We start from the raw sequence: 21,453 nt of genomic DNA on the forward strand, positions 1-21,453 counted from the left end.
ACTGGAGTCTTTCTTTGGAACATTGAACAGTCTGCCTTGAAATTTCAGGTGTCTCACTTTCTTTATTGCCCTCTTTTGAAGCAGGTCTTTTACAAAGTCCAGGAGGGCTTTGGATGGAGACTGATGGAATCTGACTGGCGGAGGAGGACCTCTGCTCCAGCTCCATCCCAGGCCTTTGGAAACTATGCTGTGGGCCCACGGACTGAAGGTCCAACGGTCCTGGAAGAGATGTAACCTCCCGCCTACCTGAGGAGACTCATTGAGCGGGAGAGGGCTTACTTCCTCTACCACCCCGGCCTCCTCTTCCCCGTGAGAGAGGACGTGATGCAGACCTACCTCTGAAGGAGGCTCTGGCTCTTCTTCCCCTCGCATTTCTGTTGAAACCTCGAAATGCCCCCTGGCTTTCAAACAAAGCATTGAAAGCCGGGGACGCCACGAAGGTTGGAGAAGCAAGGGTTTGCTGAGCCGGCTGCATCAGAACAAACTGTTGCTGAGGCTGAGCTTTTGAGGTTGAAGGCTGACCGATCTGAGAGACCGGTACAGCTTGGAGCATAGTTTGGGCTTGAGGTTTTCTGTACCTCCTGAATCTTTTCCTATCCCTGGCTTGAGGTCCGGCGGACTCTGTGGCCTTCCTTTTGAAGGGGAGACCCCAGCGGGAGCAAAGGCTCTGATTTGCTCTGGTTGCCTCCACCAGAACATTGTTGACTTCATCCTCAGGGAAGATGTTAGGGCCCCAGATAGAACTCTTCATGAGTCTATTGGGCTCGTGTCTAATAGTGGCGTCCGCAAAGATGTGCTTTCGGCAGTTTAGTCTTGCCACTACAAAATCATACAGGTTCGCCTGGAATGCCGCTAACAGGGATTTGGTCAGGACCTGGAAAAGAGGTTCTTCAGCGTAAGTTACCGCCGTTGCCTCCGTAATGGTAATGGAATGCAGGGAGTGACTCAACCTGCACCTAGCTTCAAATTCTGCCTTCAAAAGAGCCTCCGGAATCTTGGGAAGCTGTTCACTAAAAAGAGATGAGGCGCGCTCGGGGTTGAGTTTGCCCACCGTGAACGTGGCGGAGCTCCCAACCAAAATTCGAATCTCCGGGAAGACAAGAGAGGTGGCATCTGTCTCCCCGGAGTTGAGGTGAAGCGGCTTACCCTCGATTCCCGCCTGACTAGTCAGCACTGCTACCTTAGTCGTGCAGGGGTAGGGATGGAGTCACCTACCGAGAACATAGTGAAAGTCCCCTTAAAGGGGGTAAGCTTAGTGTTTTCGCACTCCCCACCAGTGAGAGCGCATCAAGGTGGATTGGGCTTGGTCCCTAGGGAAGATGACTGTCTCCTTCGGGACCTTGTCTGATCTGATCCAGGCTTCCTCCGTAAGCCTGGCGTAGCCTGGGTAGGGAGGCACCAGGTCGGGTGGAAAGAACTCCAGTTCTTCCAACCGACGAATTCCCAAGCCCTCGATGGTCAGGGTGTCTTCATGCCGAGGAGCATGAAGGGCCAGGCACCACGGGTTTCCCTTATCAAAGGGGGGCAGACTGGAGGCATCCGGAACAGCGTAAGTTTGTGCTGCTACTCCGGAGCGCATAAACCCGGAGAGCAAGCTTTCCTGGGTCTGCATCCTCTCTGCTAAAGATTTCACCGACTCACCAGAGGTCTGCAGGTTCGAAACGAGCTGGGAGGAAAGGTCATTAATCCTGGCTTCGACCTTCTTATCCAACTTCTGCATTAGAAGTTCCGCGAAGGCCTCAGGGTCAAAGTCAGGCTGAGGGGGACTAGCCTTAAATGACCTGGATCTCACGTAAAAGACTCAGCTGTAGAGAAGGCCAGACAACCCGCGGTATATGGGAAGCGGGGATACCAATATGGCCCACCCTGACGCTGAATCACAATTAAAATTAATCCAGAGATTTACATGTCATCCATCACCGTACACATCAGAAAAGGACATGAGCATAACAGTACCATCATGGAGAATGTACCTGCTCGCTGGCAGAGGAAGGGGACCCGGGAAAAAGAGAATTTATGATCAGAAAGGAGGGAGGGGGAAAAAAACCTCCATCTCTAGCCTAGATCAATCATGATACGGGCTCCTAACCCCCTACCAGCAAAAAGGTGATTCATATAATAAAACTCCAAATGAAAGGAGTATATACAGGCGGTCCCCGGTTTACGACGGGGGTTCCGTTCTTGCGCCGCGTCATAACCCGAAAATCGTTGTAAACCGGAAAATCGAAAATCAAAAACCATAAGAAAACCTTACTTTTAATGCTCTGGGTGCATTGAAAATGACGTAAACTGCATTATTATTGAGTTTTACATAAAAAAAACCTTCAAATTATGATTATTCTGCCATTTTGGGGCCAAATTTCTTCCGTCGGATCGGCGTACGACACGTCGTAACCCCGGAACATGCATCATAAGCCGGGAAATAATTTCTGATGAATATATTTGAAAAGCGTCGTAACCTCGGAACGTCGTAAGCCGGAACCGTCGTAAACCGGGGACTGCCTGTATATATAATTATATAGAAAAAACTAGCAGTAACTTTCTGCTAAAACCATGCGAAGACTGAGGGTCCAGCATGGCTGAGGCGGAAGCCGCCGCGATCGGCGGCGTGTTATTTACCTGGTAAACAATAAATTAAAGGTCAAATAAGATGCCTCTGTAAGAAAAAACCAAAAGGAGATGGTACTCAACTTAGGTGATGCAAATTCTGGAAGGGATGACATGATGCAGATTGAAAATCACGAAAAAACAGCACCAAGAAAAAACACGGTGATGTGCTGAAAGCGTGCGAAGTTGGAATGTTTGCAAGATGGCGGCTGAGGTGTTGGCTGGCTGGGAGAAGAGGGTGAGGTATGTGACGGCTCCTCACCTTTCGGGGTTTTGAGATTGGAGATCTCTATAGGGCAGAGGCCTGTGGCAGTGGCAACACTCACCCTTTGTGTATACCGACACCATTAAATGGCGCTCGAACTGGGGGTCGTAACCCTGGCATTGTGTTTAGCTTTTTCTCTGGTATTTTTAGCAATACTTATACCTAGAAATATGTGCTAAATGGATACTTCACCGGGTGACACAGGTCAAACCCAGAAAATGCTGAATTAGATGAAAGATAGAAAAAAGAATGAGACAGATTTTCAGACAATTGTTGCACTGGTTTTGGGTCTTGTTACTCGATGGATTTCCTTACTTCCTGGAGATCAGACCCCACAAAATTGTCGATTAAGTGGAAGTGCCGATATTCTAAACTAGAAGCATGGACAAATAGGCTAGTGTCAGTCATTAACATTACTAAATTAGTACAATCAGCAGACAATGCTTTCTATTACAACCCCAATACGCAAAATCATGTCTTATTTTAATATATACGAAATCCCATTTGCACCAACTTGTTTTATCACAAAAGAACATCTTACACATGTCAAGACTGTATGAAGCTCCAAGTTGCTTCACAATCGATTGTGTGACTGCGTAGCACTCCCTTATCTCGATCAATCTCATAGTTTGCCTTTTGTCATGGCATTAATCATTGTGCCAAGCCCTTGCTTACAGTTGTCTTCCATTTTTCCGTCAACCAGCACAACTTATTTCCAGCAAAATTAAATTAAGTCCCCTCCCATTAAAAAAAACAGCTGAAAATGTAAATAAAATAGGCACAATCTGCACAGAACCCAGTAGTGGTTCTGTGAAAATTGTGCATATTTTTTTATATATTTGAATTACTTTTACTTGGAATAAGGTGTGATTGGACTTTTTTCCTTGCAATTTTCAAGTGTTTTGTTACCTTCTTTATTGGGTTTTCTGTAGGTGTTATTTCAGTTAATTTACTATACTTCTGGTTAATTCATGATTTGCAAAATGTGTATTTACACTTCAGTGTTATTCCCTTTTTGTTCCTGTAACTCACTTTCTGTTTCGTGTGCCTGTCTATCTATCTACTGTCTCAGCAAGTGATGGGTTGCCTGGTAAGGCTTGCAGTTCTTTTGTCTATGGACAAGGATTCTCATTATCTACCCTCGATATGAAGTTGGTTATTTTTATATTTTAAAGTTTTTGCAACTACCCAAGTTGTAATATGATCTTTCCAACATCCCCAGCCATTGACTGATCATCTCCCAATTTGTTAGCAGAGGTGATAAATGTTTTAGTCTAGGTATTTCCACTAAGAATATATGAAATATACAAGGTCTCATTAATGTACTCCTGATGAAGGAAAGACTTACCTTTAAAGATTAACCCTGCACAAGCATATAGCATGAACTGTACTGCTCAAAAATTGTTTTAAGGGTGAATAAGCAACCGAGGGATCCCCCCATGGCACAACCTGCTCTGCCAACCATAGAGAGAGGTTTCACCAATTGGTAGGGTCCCATCTCTTCACAGCTGGAGACTATCAAGTATCTCTTGCAAGCCAAAGGCTTTTCTTGCTGAGCAGTGATGGAAATGTCAGGTTACTCAGAAGGTCATCTACAGATGTGTATCATGAAAACTTTTAAATTACTTCAAAAATTAAACAAACACTTCTGCAGGGTTTCTTGAGGATTTCACAAATGTTGCATATCTGTGAAAATACTGCGTATACCAATTAGTTAGGTTTAACTTAGGTTCCAATGAAAAGTTTGCGCGTCTGTGAATTTGCGCAACTTGAAGCATGTAAGATTGAGGTATTACTGTACGGCCCACCTCAAGCCACCCCTCATTCTTTCCTGCGCTAGAAGGAAACTGGTATGATGATGCATAGCGGGGGTAAAGCAGGTCACATAGCTTCCTCCTACTCCCTTATTGGCTGATGCCTGTTAACACCAATTCCTTGTGTTATTTTTAACTGGACTCCAGCTAGCGCAGGGAATTTACCTCTACATTAACACTGAAGGTTTGTTAGTTACAAAAAATACAAATTGGTTTAAAATTTGTCATATCATGACTGATAATGACCTTTATACAAGAAACATTAAAAAGTCTACTACCTAACTAATGTTAATTTCATTACCTTTAGAGTCATTAATGTGTAGCCCTCGGAGAAACTGCCAACCCACAATCTTACCGAAGTCTTCTGTAAATCTTTCAAAGCCAGACTCAGTACCAAGGTCATATCCTATGCAAAATGTCAACAAAGAATTTGATCAAAACAACATTTTTAGAAAATATTCTGTACATAAAATTTTCTAAAATACTTGCATGCTCTTTATGAAACTACTATTTTAAAGAATGTTTAATGTAACTTTTCAATCAGAACAATAATACATAGTTTGCTATCACTTGAATTCTATTAAAAAGTAAACAGCTATTAACATGAACATACTACTGTATTAAAATACCTGGTCTCTTTCTTCAAGTGATTTTTTTTACACTTATCATGAGCTACATTATAATAAACCCACCACTTCCTCTGCTGTATTATTACCATTAGCCCTTCTTCAATGTCATTTATATTGCACTACAGAATACTAATTCACTGATTCAAAAGAAACTTTCAATATCATCTTTCCTTAATTTTTCTTCATTTATCATGACTAAAGGTTTCCAACATTTTGAAGGTACTACCAATGATGCAGGGTTAACTATTGAACACAAATTCATGAATAATGAATTTCATTAAAGTACAAATGTCATGACTAACGTGAATTTACCTGCAGCATGAGCATGACATGTATCAAGACAAACACCAATTCTTGTCTTGTCTTTCACATTTTCTATGATAGTTCGCAACTCGTGGAAATCTCCTCCAACTGTGTTACCCTTTAAAAGAAACAAAGTAAATCACGGTTAAGGCAGGAACATTTGAAATTAAAGTCAAATCACAAATACAATTACTGTTTAAATGGGAACAGCATTCAATCATTCAAGGTACAAAATTGTACTGCATGAAATAAACGTCAATAAAATACTGTAAGCAAGAGGGGGGGGGCACAGTAAGTGAAAGTGTTTTGTAACTTTGATGTTAAAACAGAGGCAACAGTGTTTATGGTCTTTTTGTTAAACTGTATGAGTTTTGTGCATTTTACATATCTTGTATGCATAAGTAGGTAGAACTACTGCAACCAGCTATGTTCTTATTATGCTAAACTGTACATTACTGTACTGTATGTATACTTCGGGGCAATTTATTTAGCAGATATATCTGAAACCGAATGACAAGTAAATTATTTTAAACCGAATGATAATTACAAAACTACTCAAGATATAATTGTACTATTAATTATCTTATATGAATTGCTGTTCCCTATAAGCTATGTGAGTTGTTGGCTCCAGGGTACTGCATCATGTAACTAGTTGCTGATCTTTGTTACAAGTTGGATTTGTTCCTACACAAATACAAACCTCGGTCTTTACATACGGGTAACTTTCAGCAAAGCTGGAAAGTCCGGCCGTTAAACTTTTGCAAGGCGGTTATGGTAACAGTTACCTATGGTAAGGGTGGAGGTACCGCCAACCCAACCAGTATGCATTCAATCTCACTGTCGTCAAGGCATGCTCTTCTTCTCTGTCCTGCTGTTCGGCCTTTTTTCTCGTTGTATATTTTACATTTTCTAATTTGAAATATTGTTTTGGATATATTGAAACATTTGTAAATTTTGGTGTATTAAGACATTTCAATATGTTGTTTCTATGTCTACAATGATATATTACTCATACTGCGTAGCAGGATTAAGGTTTGAGTTTTTCTCCCTTTACAGTCGACCCTCATTAAGCCTGACCTCATTAATCCGGACATCGGATAAGACAGACACCGAAGGGGGTCAGCCGATTTGAAAAATGTAATGTTCGACCACGATTTAAGATAGTTACTGTTCCTCCGCTCGTCATGTACCGTTTTCCTTTTTATTTACCAAAGGTAAATAAAAAACTTTTCATTTATATTTTTATTTTATATATACTCTTCTGTATTTATACTGTACTGAATTGAAATGCTTTTAACTTGTAACCAATTTAACTTGCGCACGGTACGTACCGTCATTAAGAAACACTATTGTCTGGAATGGTAGGAGGTATCATAGCCAATCACTGAGCATTAACAGTTTTACCTATCTGCTGCCCGACTGGTAGCTACAGTATGATGCTTTGTATGATTTTTTTTAGGAAAGAAAAGACATGACAAAGGTAAACTTTACAAAGACAAAAGCCGAGTTACTGAACAATACTTGTGTTCACGTGGCAAATGACATATGAGAGAGAGAGAGAGAGAGAGAGAGAGAGAGAGAGAGAGAGAGAGAGAGAGAGAGAGAGAGAGAGAGAGAGAGAGAGAGAGAGAGAGAGAATTACCAGTAATGTAACCAGTAAAATATATACACTATTAAAATCTAAGTTTTGTATTCAAAACACACGCACTAATGTCATCGTCAGCTTCTCTGAGCAAACGTTCTCAGACAGAATACAGCTAAAACCTGATTGGCTGGCTGGTTGCCATGGAGATCTGCTAGCCAATGACAGCCCTCTACTTCTATTTATAAACATATGTCGTGATGGCACTAAGTTTAAATGTTGCCGTGATCGTGATTATTTAACTGCTGATGGCAAAAATTATTCAATAATTTGCTTTATATAATTATTTCTTCATGAAAACATGAATTCAACAATAATTTTAACTTTAATACAGTGGTATGAAAAATCCCACAACAGTCTGTTGTGGTGATGTGTCATCACTTGCGAATCCTATTCCCGGACCGTCCTCAGATTTACGACTGCAAACTGATGACGTCAGTAACAGTAAAAAACAACCCTCTCCAAGATCGATATGATGAAATGCATTTTATGGTCTTACTTATCGTTAAAATTCACAAGTTGAATTACAAAAATAATTTTGATCATGTATATTTTTTGCATTTTAGGGAGTGTTTTTGTTGAAAACAAAATGTGTTAGTGAACTTATGGTCTTAATTGTCCCACTATTTTATTACTGATGATCTTAATCATCTCACATTTATTTGACAGTACATTAATATAGATAATAATAAACTATAATGAATAAATAACTAAAATAAAAAAACATGGAAAAAGGAAAAAATCTTACTCTTCATTTTGGAGACCCCACTTCATTTTACTTAACAAAATTATGCATTATGTCTCTGCCTAGGCATCTACATACAGTATGTGGCTGAATTCTATCATTTTTATCATGTTTTATTCTTCATTTTTCACCTTTTACCATGAGCTTTAATTCAAACGTTTCCACATTGGTTTATTATCCACACTCTATAAAAATAATGAAATACAGTATATTTATAGGTATATATATATATAGATATCGCCGGTTAAACTGGACTATCGGCTAAGACGGACACTCTGGCCCCACTATTAGTCTGTCTTAACAAGGGCTGACTGTATATCATTGTTGTTATTTTATTTTTTAGACATATGTTTTGATTCAAACTACACAATTTCTGGGAAGGTGGTAATGTTTTAGTCTTTCAGTTGTTGTGTAGATCGAGATGGTCGAGACGTTACAGTTCCTCCTCTCCCTCAACACGAATGTTAACGGCACAAGTCCTAGGGTTGCATTGGGCCTGTCTACGTGCTCAGGACCAGTCAGAATTTACTGTGTTATCTCTTTCCCGTCTTGTGGGGGTGGGTGTGTGAGTCATATGGCTCACTCCCTTCCTTAGATACAGATATGTTTCTTTTCCTTTCTCTTTGGGCGGGAAGTTTATTCCCGTCCTGAAAAGGGGGAGAGGGCATGTTATTTGTTTCTTTTCAGGCCCTACAGTTCAGATCTAGTTTGCCTCTGGACTTCCCTGTCTTCTTGCACGTCTGCTGTCAGCCCTGCTGCTCACCTTGAAGCCGGACAGTGGTGTGTTCCACTCAGTCCTTGGGAGCCCCTCTTCGTTCTCTTCGCTCTCCCAGTGTTACCACTTCATGTATTGTGGTACCTCACCCACTCATTAGTTCTGTGGTAGAAGTTGTTACCAAACCAGTTCTGTCAGCAGTGTGTTCCTGTCAGAGGCTGGGAGCCCCTTCGATGTGGTGACTTAAGGGGTTGTTCCCCTCCTGGTATGGTGGGGGCAACGCTGTATGGTAGATGTGTACCTGAAGTCGTCATTCAGGAGTACCAATCTTAGACAGACTGCTTCTCCGATGTAGCCTTTGTCTGCTTTGTGGCTTCTCGTCTCCCTTCCGATGTTTTGTCATCCGGTGCCCTACACTTTGGTTGCCCTTTTGTCATATATATAAAATAAACTTGTATTATCACACAATTGTTAGAATATATGATTATTCCCACTCTTACACCCAATAATTTCTGCTTTGGTAAAAGTCATCTGCTCTTATGACGTCATGGCTAGTTCTTATGGTGTCATTAACCGATTCCTCCAATATAGTTTTGACCGATCAACTCTGCCTTTCAAGAGACGTACAACCCATCTTCCACTCTCGCAGACGTTGTGAGTTTTTGGGAGTTCTTCGCTGTTTCTTCACACCTCCGTGTACTGTGGTGTGGCCCTCCGGTTGCAGTAGAAGTCGAAGAAGAGAATTCTTTTGCCTTCGCCTTTTTCAATCAGTGCTATCCCTCGGCGACGGACTCAGATTTCTTCGTGTGGTGTTCTCTCTCTTGGACCCTGCTACATAGAGCACCAGGTGCACGGTTTCCTCGTTTTCGGCAAGTTGAAGAGGTACCCTGTCACCTATACTTGTTTTGGGATTGTCCCCCAATCTAGTTCTCCTCTGCCCATGTTTCTATGGACACTCAGGTAGAAGAAACAACCGCTTTCGTCCTGTATGTGACTCTGTAGCTCCTTCCGAGTCCTTTGGTTTCTTCGGAAATCTGAGACACACAGGGTGCTTGTCTAGAGCATGCAGCTCGAGCAGGACACTCAGTTTTCTTCAGAACTCCGAGCAGACATTTCTTGCCAGGTGTTCAAGATAGAAGCAGCAGTGGAGTTTCTAGCAGACGTTCCAGCCAACGTTGATGCACTTCCTTCATTGGACGTAAGATTCTGGAGGTCTGGGGACATGTTCCAGCACAGGCTTTGTTGCCTCAACCCTTGCACGTTCCTGACTCAGTTCCTGTAGTTCCTGATATCCAAGGACACGACTAGGTTCGACGTTCGTCTTCCCTTGTTCAAGGACGTCCAGCCAAGAAATTATGCGCTTTCCGTTTATGTACATGAGGGATTCTGCACGGCCAAGTATGTCTCTCCACCCTAGAACTGTTGTCGACTCAATGTTTGATCTTCTGTGACATTCTTCTCCGTCTTTCCATACTCTTCCAGAACACCCTCTGACCTTCAAGCTTTCTCAACCATTTCATGTTGCACATACAAGCGATTGGTTCATACCAGTTGGTCGTCTCATATGTTTGGACGTGACAGTACTGACATATGTACATGTCCATATATCAGTATATGGCCATCGCCCAGGATGTGTGTGTGTGTGTGTGTGTGTGTGTGTGTGTGTGTGTGTGTGTGTGTGTGTGTGTGTGTGTGTGTGTGTGTGTTGTGTTTGGGGTTGTCTCAAGGATTTGAAGAATAAGTTTTTCTTTCCTCTTATGAAGTGGTCACTGATCTCATTCGTGAGTTCAATAATGTTCATATATAATTCTGAAGTTCAAATCCCCACCTGTGATCGCTCCTACTGCTGTTGAAGCTCTTCTAAGCTCAAGAAAGGATTCAAGACACCTCTTGATTTTCTTGGCTAAGGACAGATGAGGAAATATCTCTCTTGTTCCTCAAGAACTTGGTGGGATTAATAGCCAAGCCTACATGACATCAGAGGAATTAGTTCCTCTCTGGTGTTTACGAAGAACTTGTCTGTTCACAGGATTTTGAATGCTGGTTCTTGACTTCGTCAGACTGCTTTCACTTCCTTCTACCAGAAGGACTTTGCCCACAGGTCCTTGGACACTTTTTCCATGGATCCAGTGATGGCTGCTCAACAGATGGTGTATCTCATCCAGTGTCCCAGGTGGGGCAGTTTGTATCTTGCCTAAGATGATAGTGTGAAAAAGGGAATGAGTGAAAACGTCTGGTCTCTTTTCTTCCCCTTTTTCCTTTCTTCTCAACCTACAGATGGTTTGGAAGAATGACACGTCATATGCTGTAACTGGCTTGATGCAGGGAGTTGCAGTCATGCAGTTACAACATTTTTATGTTCCATACAACATACAAATATGCTTCTCAATAGCCTTTACTTCTCTCTCCAGCAAGGGGAGTGAGGAGTGGGAATCCCATAGCATGTGGCTGACATGGTTTGTTCCTTGAACAGATATAGTTCTCTTTGCCTTCCATACTAGTTCTCTTTGCCTTCCATATATAGCCTTTACTTCTCTCTCCAGCAAGGGGAGTGAGGAGTGGTGGCAAACCCACTGTATGGGGCTGACATGGTTTGTTGCTTGAACAGATATAGTTCTCTTTGACTTCAATATATGCAATGAATAAAGGGGGGTTCCAATCATCATAGGACAACTCCACTATTGAGTAGCTTACTGTTGCCATCATAGGGGATTTCCTCATAGTATGTCTCTTCTATTGCTGATGCACATTCCACTGACAGTGCTAGGACATCTCTGTCGACAAGATGTCCTATCATCATAGGACAACTCTTTTGAGTAGCTTCTGACATCATCATAGGGGATCTCCTCATTGGACGTCTCCTTTGTTGTCGATGCGCATCCCATTGACAGTATTAGGACATCTCTGCCGACAGGGTGTCCTATCATCATAGGACAACTGCTCTTTTGAGTGGATTACTGATGTCATCATAGGGAATCTCCTCATAGGACATCTCTTCTGTTGCCAATACACATTCCATTGACAGTACTAGGATCTCCTCTGTCGACAGCAGAATACTAAGCACGCTTCTACTTATCATAGGTCATCCCCTGGGGTTATCCTATCATCTCTGTATACAACTCTGATGAATGGGGTTGCAGTAGCATGCTCAATACAGACGTCAATCAGACACAGTCCAGGATGAGGGGTGTGTCAGACAAATTGTCCCTTGCCTGTTTCTTCTATCAGATTGGTTTTCATACCAATATTGTATACACATGTAGAACTTTTATGACCATGGAATTTTGATCAGTGGTTTTAGCTATGCTAAACCACTTGAGCTTCTGGTACTGATGAGATCTGACATGTCAGGTCTGTGAAAGTGGTACTTGGACAGACAGAAGTACCTTCGGTACAATGACCAACTAGGAATCTAAAGTGAGATGGCACTGTTTCGATTAAATCAGGGAACAGAACAGTTGATCTCGTCTTCTGGCTCTTGCTCAACCTCGAAAGAAGATTGATCATACTCCTCCTTCTCTCGATTTCCTGTTGTTGGATCTGTTCTGATCTGCTTATTCTACATATTCGAAGGTTACCAATTTGATTGATAATTTTCCCTTCGATGGTCCTGTGGCACCAAAGATAGTATGATTTCTGTGTTACCCACATAGTCTAGCCCTTCAACCCAAAGCTAACGACTAGTTCGTTGGCTTCGAGCTGCCCAAGAAATGATGGCAAAGGGATCCTTTCTCTAGCTAGTGATCTGATCATCCAAGCTTACCGTGAAACTTCCTACTGTTTATCAGTACGTTTCGGGTAAGATCTCTGGACGGCAAAGTCATCCATATGTCTGTCACATTCAGAAAGGACGTAGTTCAAGTACTAGGATAGAATGTATTTGTGAAATTTGCATGCATATCCTCTTACCTTGGGATGTTGCCCATAGGCAAGAGATAATTTTTCTGCCTAGGGAAAAGACCTTCCGAACGTACCCTGCGATTTCATGGTGGTCATCAGTATGTTTGAAACATCTCTAGGATCCACAGTCATCCATCAATCTATGGCATTCAGGAAGAACCCGTTGATCTGGTACTAGGATAGTATGCAACTGTATAATTCACATTCTTATCCTTTTACCTTGGGTTAATCCCCTTGGGTCCTTGGACTCCTTTTCCTTGGATCCTTGGCATGTGCTCAAAAAGTCATGTAGCTTACCCAGCTCTTTAGGACATGTTGCATCTCATCTAAGATGTGAGGCTACAAGAGGGAATGGGCAGGACTGGCTTCCTACCTTCCTCCTGTTTTCCATCCTCTTCCAGTGGACAGAGGAAGAGTGAACAAGTCGTCACGAGCTGGACTGGCATGCATGCAGGTGTTCTGCATGACTGAGTATCCTGTCTATAATCCATTTCTTGTTTGGATTAATATATGCATTTCCTTCCTTCTCTCTAGCAAGGAGAGAGAAGGACTGACTATGGGCAAGCCAGTTGGTTTTTTAGCTATATAGTCTTCAACATTGCGGGTTCGTCTGCACCTTTTGATTCAAGGGTTTTCATTCTTTCCTTTGGTTCAAAGTGCCCAGAAGTCTGGAAGAGAATACCAGGTGAGCCGAACTACCAGTCAGTTCACCTGGTATTCTCTTCCTGAGGTTTTTACATAAAAGGCCCACCTCTTACTACCCCTGGGCCAAATGGTAAACTGAAGAGATTGAGTGCATACCATAACTGCCTTGCAAAAGTTTAACGGCTGGACTTTCCAGCATCGCCAAAAGTTATCCATATGTAAAGACCAAGTGTTTGTACGTTAGGAAAAATACATATTAATTAAAAATTTGTCATTTTGCCACCATACGTAAAAGTTAATGAGTAGTCTACTTGAGCACTGTAATATATGCAGTGTTAAGCACATCAGACTAGCTTGTCTTAACATTGTAAAATACATACCAAAGAGGTCTAGTCAAGGAAGGTATATACAGTATAAGCATGATGATGTATAAAGCAGATATAAATTCAAAGGTTCTAAGGCACAATTTCAGCTTAGCCAAAATTGGTATACTTTATATTACAAACGATTATAACAATAGATTAGAAGACAGCTTATCCTTAAGGACTTAATGACTGCCTTGACACTTCTGTTGCTATGATTATATGAAAATTACACTGAAATTCTAGAGAAAAATACTGATAATAGACCTATAATTTTGCCTGGAAAACAGAAATGGGGCAAATCCAAAGTTCAAAATGGCGGGGTGGAAATAAATTGTTGTGTGGTGCAGTGCCTACATTTTCCCCCAGCAAAGTTAGCATATTTTTTGTTAGAAGACAACCCTGGTTTTCCAAAATAATAAAGGCCTATGGGATCAGGACTAACCATGACCCCTACTGATACAGTGTAGTTGAATTTGTTCAAGCTCATGGCAATAATGTTTTTAAGAACACTGTCTCTGATGACAACCCGGTACATTTGGAGACTTCTTCGAAACAATCGAAAGAGACATTTCTGAAGAAGGCCAACGATGTACTTACTTTTCTAATATCACGTGACCTAAGAAAGGAGTGTGGATTTGCCTTTTTAATGAGATACTAAAATTATTCTCAGCCCTTGTAGAGAGTGGTTTGTTTGTGCTAGGGTGTAGGAAAATAGGGATGTTTGCCGTGACCTCTAGGTAAACCTTAAGTGCCTAAACTGGGCATAATGTCTTGTCTGCTAAATTGAGTGTCCTTATCAAAATATGAGGTTTCCTTCTTGAAGGATTCTCATTCTTGACCAAGAATGATGGGCCAGGGGACTAATATGAGCTCCTGATGCTAGAACGATCAAGATGATCACCTTTTGCAGCATGTGATTTGTGGTTGTATTGGGTCCACTGAATTAAGGGGTTGACAGAAGTCTAAGCACCTTATTCAATGACCAAGTAATTGGAAGCCTTTTGGGATCAGGTCTTTGTAGTGCAAAAGATCACAGAAGGGAAAGAGACAATTTCTATACCAGAGTCAATCCCGAATCCATAAAGCAAGGGTTCCGTTAATGCTGTCTTGTATGCCATGATTGTTGTAACCACAAGGCAAATAAAGTATGTTGTAACCGCAAGGCAAATAAAGTGTTTCCATAGAAATCTCAACTGGGGTCTCAGTATGGATATAATCTAACCATATCTTTATCTTCCATACAGACTGGTATTGTTGGATAGATGATCTCCGTAATTTTTGCACTAGGTACCTAGCAATGTTGGCCGAGTAATTTTCACAGTAGACAATACTTAAAAATCCACACGTGAAGGTCTCGGCTCAGAAAGCAGGATAGCAGACGACTTTCCCCCTTACTGTCTGGGATAGAACAGCGGACGGTAGTGGAATTGCTCTCTTTGCCTGTTGTTGGAGTAATAGGAAACTTGCTCAAAACCTTCAAAATCTGGGACAATGGAGGAAAAAGGTATATCTTCCCCCATTTTTCCAGTCTTGTAGGAAGGCATCTCTTGCTGTTGTTTGACTGTCCAAGTTCGGAGAAAAACAAACTGGGAGTTTGTGATTCTCGAATGTGTTGAACAGGTCCACTTCTGGTTGTGGAAGTATGTTAGCTACTGTTTGAAAAGAGTGGATGTCCAACATCCACTCTATTGAGGCTGTCGTTTTCCTTGACAGAGAGTCTGCTATTAAGCTGAACAACCCTGTGAGGTGAATTGAAGACAAGTGCCACTTCCTTGCTTGAGAGGAGGTGAACGTGATCTTGATGTAGGACATTGCAGTCATGTTGTCTAGAACCAACAAAATGTGTCTCTTCTGGAGGTTTGAGTTTTTTCAGAGACAAAAACACAGTCATCAGCTCCAGGAAATTGATATGACAATTTCTCAGAGTAACTGACCACCTCCCTGCTGCCTCACAATCCTCCCAATGTCCTCCCCAACCTGTCAATGATGCATCTAAAGAAAAAAATTATCACCATGTGTAATAATACAGACAGAGGAGTCAGGGTGAAATGTTTCACCAGATTCCTTCGGGGTCCAAGGCCAACGTATCTCCCCAACATTTTGATTCTTTTGATGAGGTCAGTCTTGCATCTTTTTTCTTCCATGCAATAGCCAGAATTTGTTCACTTTTTTTCTTACAAGCTGAGTATTAGATCTATTACTGATGTGAACTGCAGCATGCCTATCATACGTTCTAATTGCCATCTGGAAACTCTGGGCTATGCGAGGAACGTTTTGAGGTCTTTTCTTACTCTGTTTTGAGTACTGATGGGGAGAGACAACAGGCTGTGAAGAGTATCCCAACACAGTCCCAGCCACTGAAAGCATCTGCTGGGCTTGAGGCGGGATTTTTTTTTTCCAATTTATTGTAAAACCTTTTGACTGCAGTCTGTTAACCACTGCTCTTAAGTTCTTCAAGCACTTTTCTTGTGGGCCCCCAGATTAACCAATCATTTACATAGGCTATTAGTTGTATTCTTTCTTGTCTGAGTTCACGAACAACTACTGTCAATAATTTTGTAAAAATTCTTGGGGCAACGTTTAGCACAATGGGCATGACTTTGAACCTGTACATATCTTTCCCTATCCGAAACCTAAGGAAGGGGGGAAGGGAACGGCAATAGGGACATGCCAGTATGCATCTTTCAGATCTATATAAGCTGTCCAGGACCCTTTTGGAATGACTGAACATACTTGGGCAACAGTAGTCATCCGAAACTTTTGGCAAACAATGTGCTTGTTCAATGCTGATAGGTCGAGGATCACTCTTCATTCAGAGGAATCCATTTTGGGGACACTGAAGAGACATGCTTGGTGGTGAATATACACGTTTCTTTATGTTTTCCTTTAATAGGGCCTTCTGCACATAATCTTCCGGAGGGCTCTGGTTTTTGGAGGAACCCCTTTAAAGGATAGAGGGGGGGGATGAGACCATTTCCACCCCAGCCTGTTAAAAATAATGCTGTGTCCCCAAGGGGAAGACTTCCATTGCCCGTGGTGTCGTCGAAGCCAACCCTGACTATACAATTCCTATTGATATCTCCCTCTTCCTTTGCCTTCGCCCTTGATGGGCATTCCCGGTGTTGCTTTTCCTTTTCCCTTGTAAGAGGGTCTTTGGACCTTGTGAAAAGGAGATCCTTGTTGCTGTCCCTTTGTAGGGAGTTGTCCATTCTGACCACGTACCTGTTTTTGAGGAAAAATTTTGGGGGTGACTAGAGGCTTATATGATTTTTTATCATAGCAGGCCTTTTTTAGGTTTGGTAAAGGGAAGTTTCAGGTTTTTTGTTTCCTGAATTCCCCTTTTCCCAGAAGAGCATACTCTGTACAATTCTGTTGGCGGGCTTGCTCATTAAGTTGAGCTACAACAGACTCCTCAAACAGGTCCTTACAGAAGGGGTTAGAGTGCAATAATGAAGTCACATTGGGGAGTGACTTGTTGGAGCCCTCATTCGTGCTTTTATGCGTCATTCTAGAAAGTCATAGAGTACTTCCTATTGGGTTCTCATAAGACTTTTGGCTACAACAGCAAAAATTTTTCTGGAATCTTCTGGAAGCCTTTTAGTGGCAACTTCCAACAAGGTGGTAGAGGTTATACTAAGGAGGTGAATCCTAGCATGAAATTCTGCAGAGGCTGTCCCCTCGAGATTCTTACCATAAGGGTCCCAAACTGCTGAGTAACTATATCTAAAGGGAGCTTTTTCCTTTCAAAAGGGAGTTGAAGTGTTGCCAATTTCTTGGTGGAATTTTTCAAAACTGGGATGACCGTGGAAAATAGCTTTAATTCTGCCATTGTCTCTCGTTTTCTAGTCGCTACCAAATTCTGAAAATCTGTCTTCACACGATAAAAAATTTTTAAAGTGAAAGGACAGAAGGCTGGGGTTACTTGGTGAACAACTTGGGTCTTATTCAAAATGGAAGTAAGATCCATTTTCCGTTTAACTGGTAAAGGGTATTTTCTATAGCTTTTAATGCTATAGGCACAAGTTGGAGAACCATTTCTTTTAGTGGTTTCTCCATGTCTGGGGAAGGTGGTACCAGGCGCCATTCTGTATTAGGGAATAATGTCTTGTCTCTAAATTCTACATATGCTGTACAACTTCGGTCATGATTTTTCTCTCATTAATTAGATACTTACCATCAGGAGAGAAAAAGCACATTGAGGCATCTCGCCAAGGATTATCAGCATCATCAGGGGTGAGTATTGGAGCCCCCTATTATGTTTTGACCTGAAGTTTTGTAGTCCAAACTTGCCATTTTGTTGTTTCTGGCATTAGACCTTGTTTGAGCAGAATTTGTATCCACTCACTTTTCGGTTACAGAATGCAATATTTTTACACTCTTGGGTGTACAAGGCTGACCTAATTTCCTTTTTGGAATCATGTATCATGTTCCTTATACATTGCCATTCTGTGGAAAGGGCATCTTATATGTTACTCATAATTTCCTTACAGAATTAATCAAATGTTGCAAACTGTGTATTCCTTTTGGGGGAGCTTGCACAATCTGACTGAGCTTCAACCACTGAACTATAACTGCCTGTTAACCAAGGGGCAGAAGTCCTGAGTGAGTTACTATACCCCTCCGAAAATGTAGTCATTTCAATCGAGGTTAAGTGGATCATAGTATCCCTTTTTGGGGGAAGATCCTCTTCAGCACCTAATAGCTGCATGGGGTATAGAATTCCTTCTGGAAGGTTTCTCCCATGGTTTGCTGAAATTTGTGTCCTTGATCCTTCTGGGTTCAGCAGGGCCATTTCAGTGGCAATGCCCACTTCATGTTCATTAGTAGATAGATCTTGTTCTGAAAAAGGGTTAAATATCTACTGCCGGATTTCTGCTGGAAAGATATAATCTCCCCCTTCCTCACCCCTACTGAACCCTAGGACCCATTGAGGCAGCTTAAAACAAGCTGTTTCATCCTTAAAACTTGCTGCCAGGAGCATACTAAAAATTTTGCACATACATGGTGTCCAAGCAATTTTTTTTGTTTTTTGCAAGGACTATGCTCATGGTAGATGGTAAGAGCCATACCCAATGGCAAAAAACAAACTGAGCAATTTGTTCTGGAACACTTGAGTTGAGGGTCCTGCATAATGGTGGCCCTGTAGTAATATAAAACAAATTTTTATTAGGAACTAGTTGATACTAATTGTCTGTAATCCTTATACAGATAGTATATTCAATATTACAGGCTAACTTGATTACAAGTGTGTAGCTGTAATATTTTATTTACCAAATTGTTGTATGTGTTGAATATTTGTATTAGTTTAAACACTCTAAGATTTAGGTTAATTTTGACACCAGTAAATACTTGTATTACTATATACTTTTAGGTCTTTTGCAAGGGCTATATGAAATTTTGTTTTTTGAATGTCATGCCATTCAGGCTAGCTGCTATACATAATTTGTTTATCTAACCCATAATACTGTTTTGTATGGCTTAGGTTAATGTTTCTAGCATAATCTATGTTAGGCTAAGAATAGAGGATTTCTTTGAGGGTTCTGGCTTAACCTGTTCTAGGCCACTGCCTACTTTAGGCTTATACCAAGATTACACTTTTGTCTGATATTTGGCCACTGCTTTATTTAACCTAAACTACTGTTTAGTCTAATCCTTCGGGCCAGCCCTAGGAGAGCTGTTAACAAACTCAGTGGTCTGGTTAAACTAATATATACTACTAGGCTAATAATAGGATATTTCCTAAAGGGATTCCTATTTAAAAATAAACGCCTATTGGACGTATCATACGTCAGACTAAAATTGTCTGTTGGGTGCAAACGGTGTATTTTAGATATGCTGCGACTCATCCTAAAAAATTTCAACCTTCGGTCAAAATGATCTGCAACACAGCAAAATGGTCTAAAAACATACATTGTAAGCTAAAACTCTTACATTCTAGTAATATTCAATCATGTACCTTCATTTTGCAACAAATTTGAAGTCTCTAGCACAATATTTCGATTTATGGTGAATTTTTGAAAAAACTTTTTCTTACGCTCATTTGCGTGTAACTCAATGAAAATTTCATAAATTATTTTTCATAATTTTGTAAAGTACTTTTTTTGATAAAACTGCTCTATATTAGCCGTTACATAAAGTTTTATATATGAAAATGGGATGCGCAATTTCATGTATACCGACAGCCAAATACAACCCTTAAATGGTTGTAGCTTTTATCAGTTTTCAAATATTTTGCCATAAACCACGATAACTGCAAAAATTTCAACCTTCGGTCAACTTTGACTCGACCGAAATGGTCAAAAAACGCAATTGTAAGCTAAAACTCTTACATTCTAGTAATATTCAATCATTTACCTTCATTTTGCAACAAATTGGAAGTCTCTAGCACAATATTTTTGATTTATGGTGAATTTTTGAAAAACTTTTTCCTTACACCACGCAGTAACTCTGCCAGAAATTTTCAGAACTTCTTTTGTCATTTTGTCGTAATGTTTGCACTGTTTTATATTAGTCGTTACATAAAGTTTTATATATGAAAATGTGCAATTTCATGTAAATACAACAAAAAATAACTCATGGTTGTAGCTTTTATCAGTTTTGAAATATTTTCATATAAACCACGATAACTGCCAAAATTTCAACCTTCGGTCAACTTTGACTCGACCGAAATGGTCAAAAACGCAATTATAAGCTAAAACTCTTACATTCTAGTAATATTCAATCATTTACCTTCATTTTGCAACAAACTGGAAGTCTCTAGCACAATATTTTCGATTTATGGTGAATTTTGAAAAAAAAAAAAAAAAAAAAATTTTTTCCTTACGTCCGCGCAGAAATCGGCCTAACATCTCAGAAATTCTTTCGTAATGTTTGTCAATGTTTGCATCATTTTATATTAGTCGTTACATAAAGTTTTATACAGTATATGGAAATGTGCGCAATTTCATGTAGAATACAACAGAAAATAACTCATGGTTGTAGTTTTTATCAGTTTTGAAATATTTTCACATAAATCACGATAACTGCCAAAATTTCAACCTTCGGTCAACTTTAACTCAACCGAAATGGTAAAAACGCAATTATAAGCTAAAACTCTTACATTCTAGTAATATTCAATCATTTAACTTCATTTTGCAACAAACTGGAAGTCTCTAGCACAATATTTCGATTTATGGTGAATTTTTAAAAAAACATTTTCCTTATGTCCGCGCTGCTGTAACTCGGGCCAACATCTCAGAAATTCTTTCGTCACGTTGTCGTAATGTTTGCATCATTTTACATTAGTCGTTACATAAAGTTTTATATATGAAAATGTGCACAATTTCATGTAGAATACAACAAAAATAGTCATGGTTGTAGCTTTATCAGTTTTGAAATATTTTCACATAAATCACGATAAATAGCCAAAATTTCAACCTTTGATCAACTTTTAACTTGACCGAAATGGTCGAAAACACAATTGTAAGCTAAAACATTTACATTCTAGTAATATTCAATCATTTAGCTTCATTTTTCAACAAATTGGAAGTCTCTAGCACAATATTTTGATTTATGGTGAATTTTTGAAAAAAATTTTTTACGTCCGCTGATCGCCTTAATTCATGCATCATTTTTGATAATATTTTCTCTATGTTTGCTGTTATATTAGTTTTAAAATTTTTTATATGAAAATCATCGCAATTTAGTGTACAATACAACAAAAAAATTAACTCATGGTTTTGCTTACAGCACGATTTGTATACAATTATTGAGTTTTTATTTTCATATAAATCATTTATATATGATGATATTTTTTCATTTCTGATGGTTGCATACTAAACTTC

The 21,453-nt window shown here is 40.3% G+C and overlaps 1 protein-coding gene across 1 annotated transcript in view; it reads right to left on the bottom strand.

The window, feature by feature from the left end:
- The window catches only part of LOC136833816 (probable endonuclease 4), a 134,463-nt gene that overhangs the window by 16,809 nt on the left and 96,201 nt on the right, over window positions 1-21,453 (bottom strand). The window contains exons 7-8 of the mRNA XM_067096106.1: window positions 5,628-5,736; window positions 4,988-5,092 (exon numbers count right to left, since the gene is read on the bottom strand). Of these exons, the coding sequence (XP_066952207.1) occupies window positions 4,988-5,092; window positions 5,628-5,736 (214 nt within the window). The remainder of the gene's footprint in view (window positions 1-4,987; window positions 5,093-5,627; window positions 5,737-21,453) is intronic.

This window comes from Macrobrachium rosenbergii, chromosome 4 (assembly GCF_040412425.1).
Source record: "Macrobrachium rosenbergii isolate ZJJX-2024 chromosome 4, ASM4041242v1, whole genome shotgun sequence".
NCBI lineage: Eukaryota > Metazoa > Arthropoda > Malacostraca > Decapoda > Palaemonidae > Macrobrachium > Macrobrachium rosenbergii.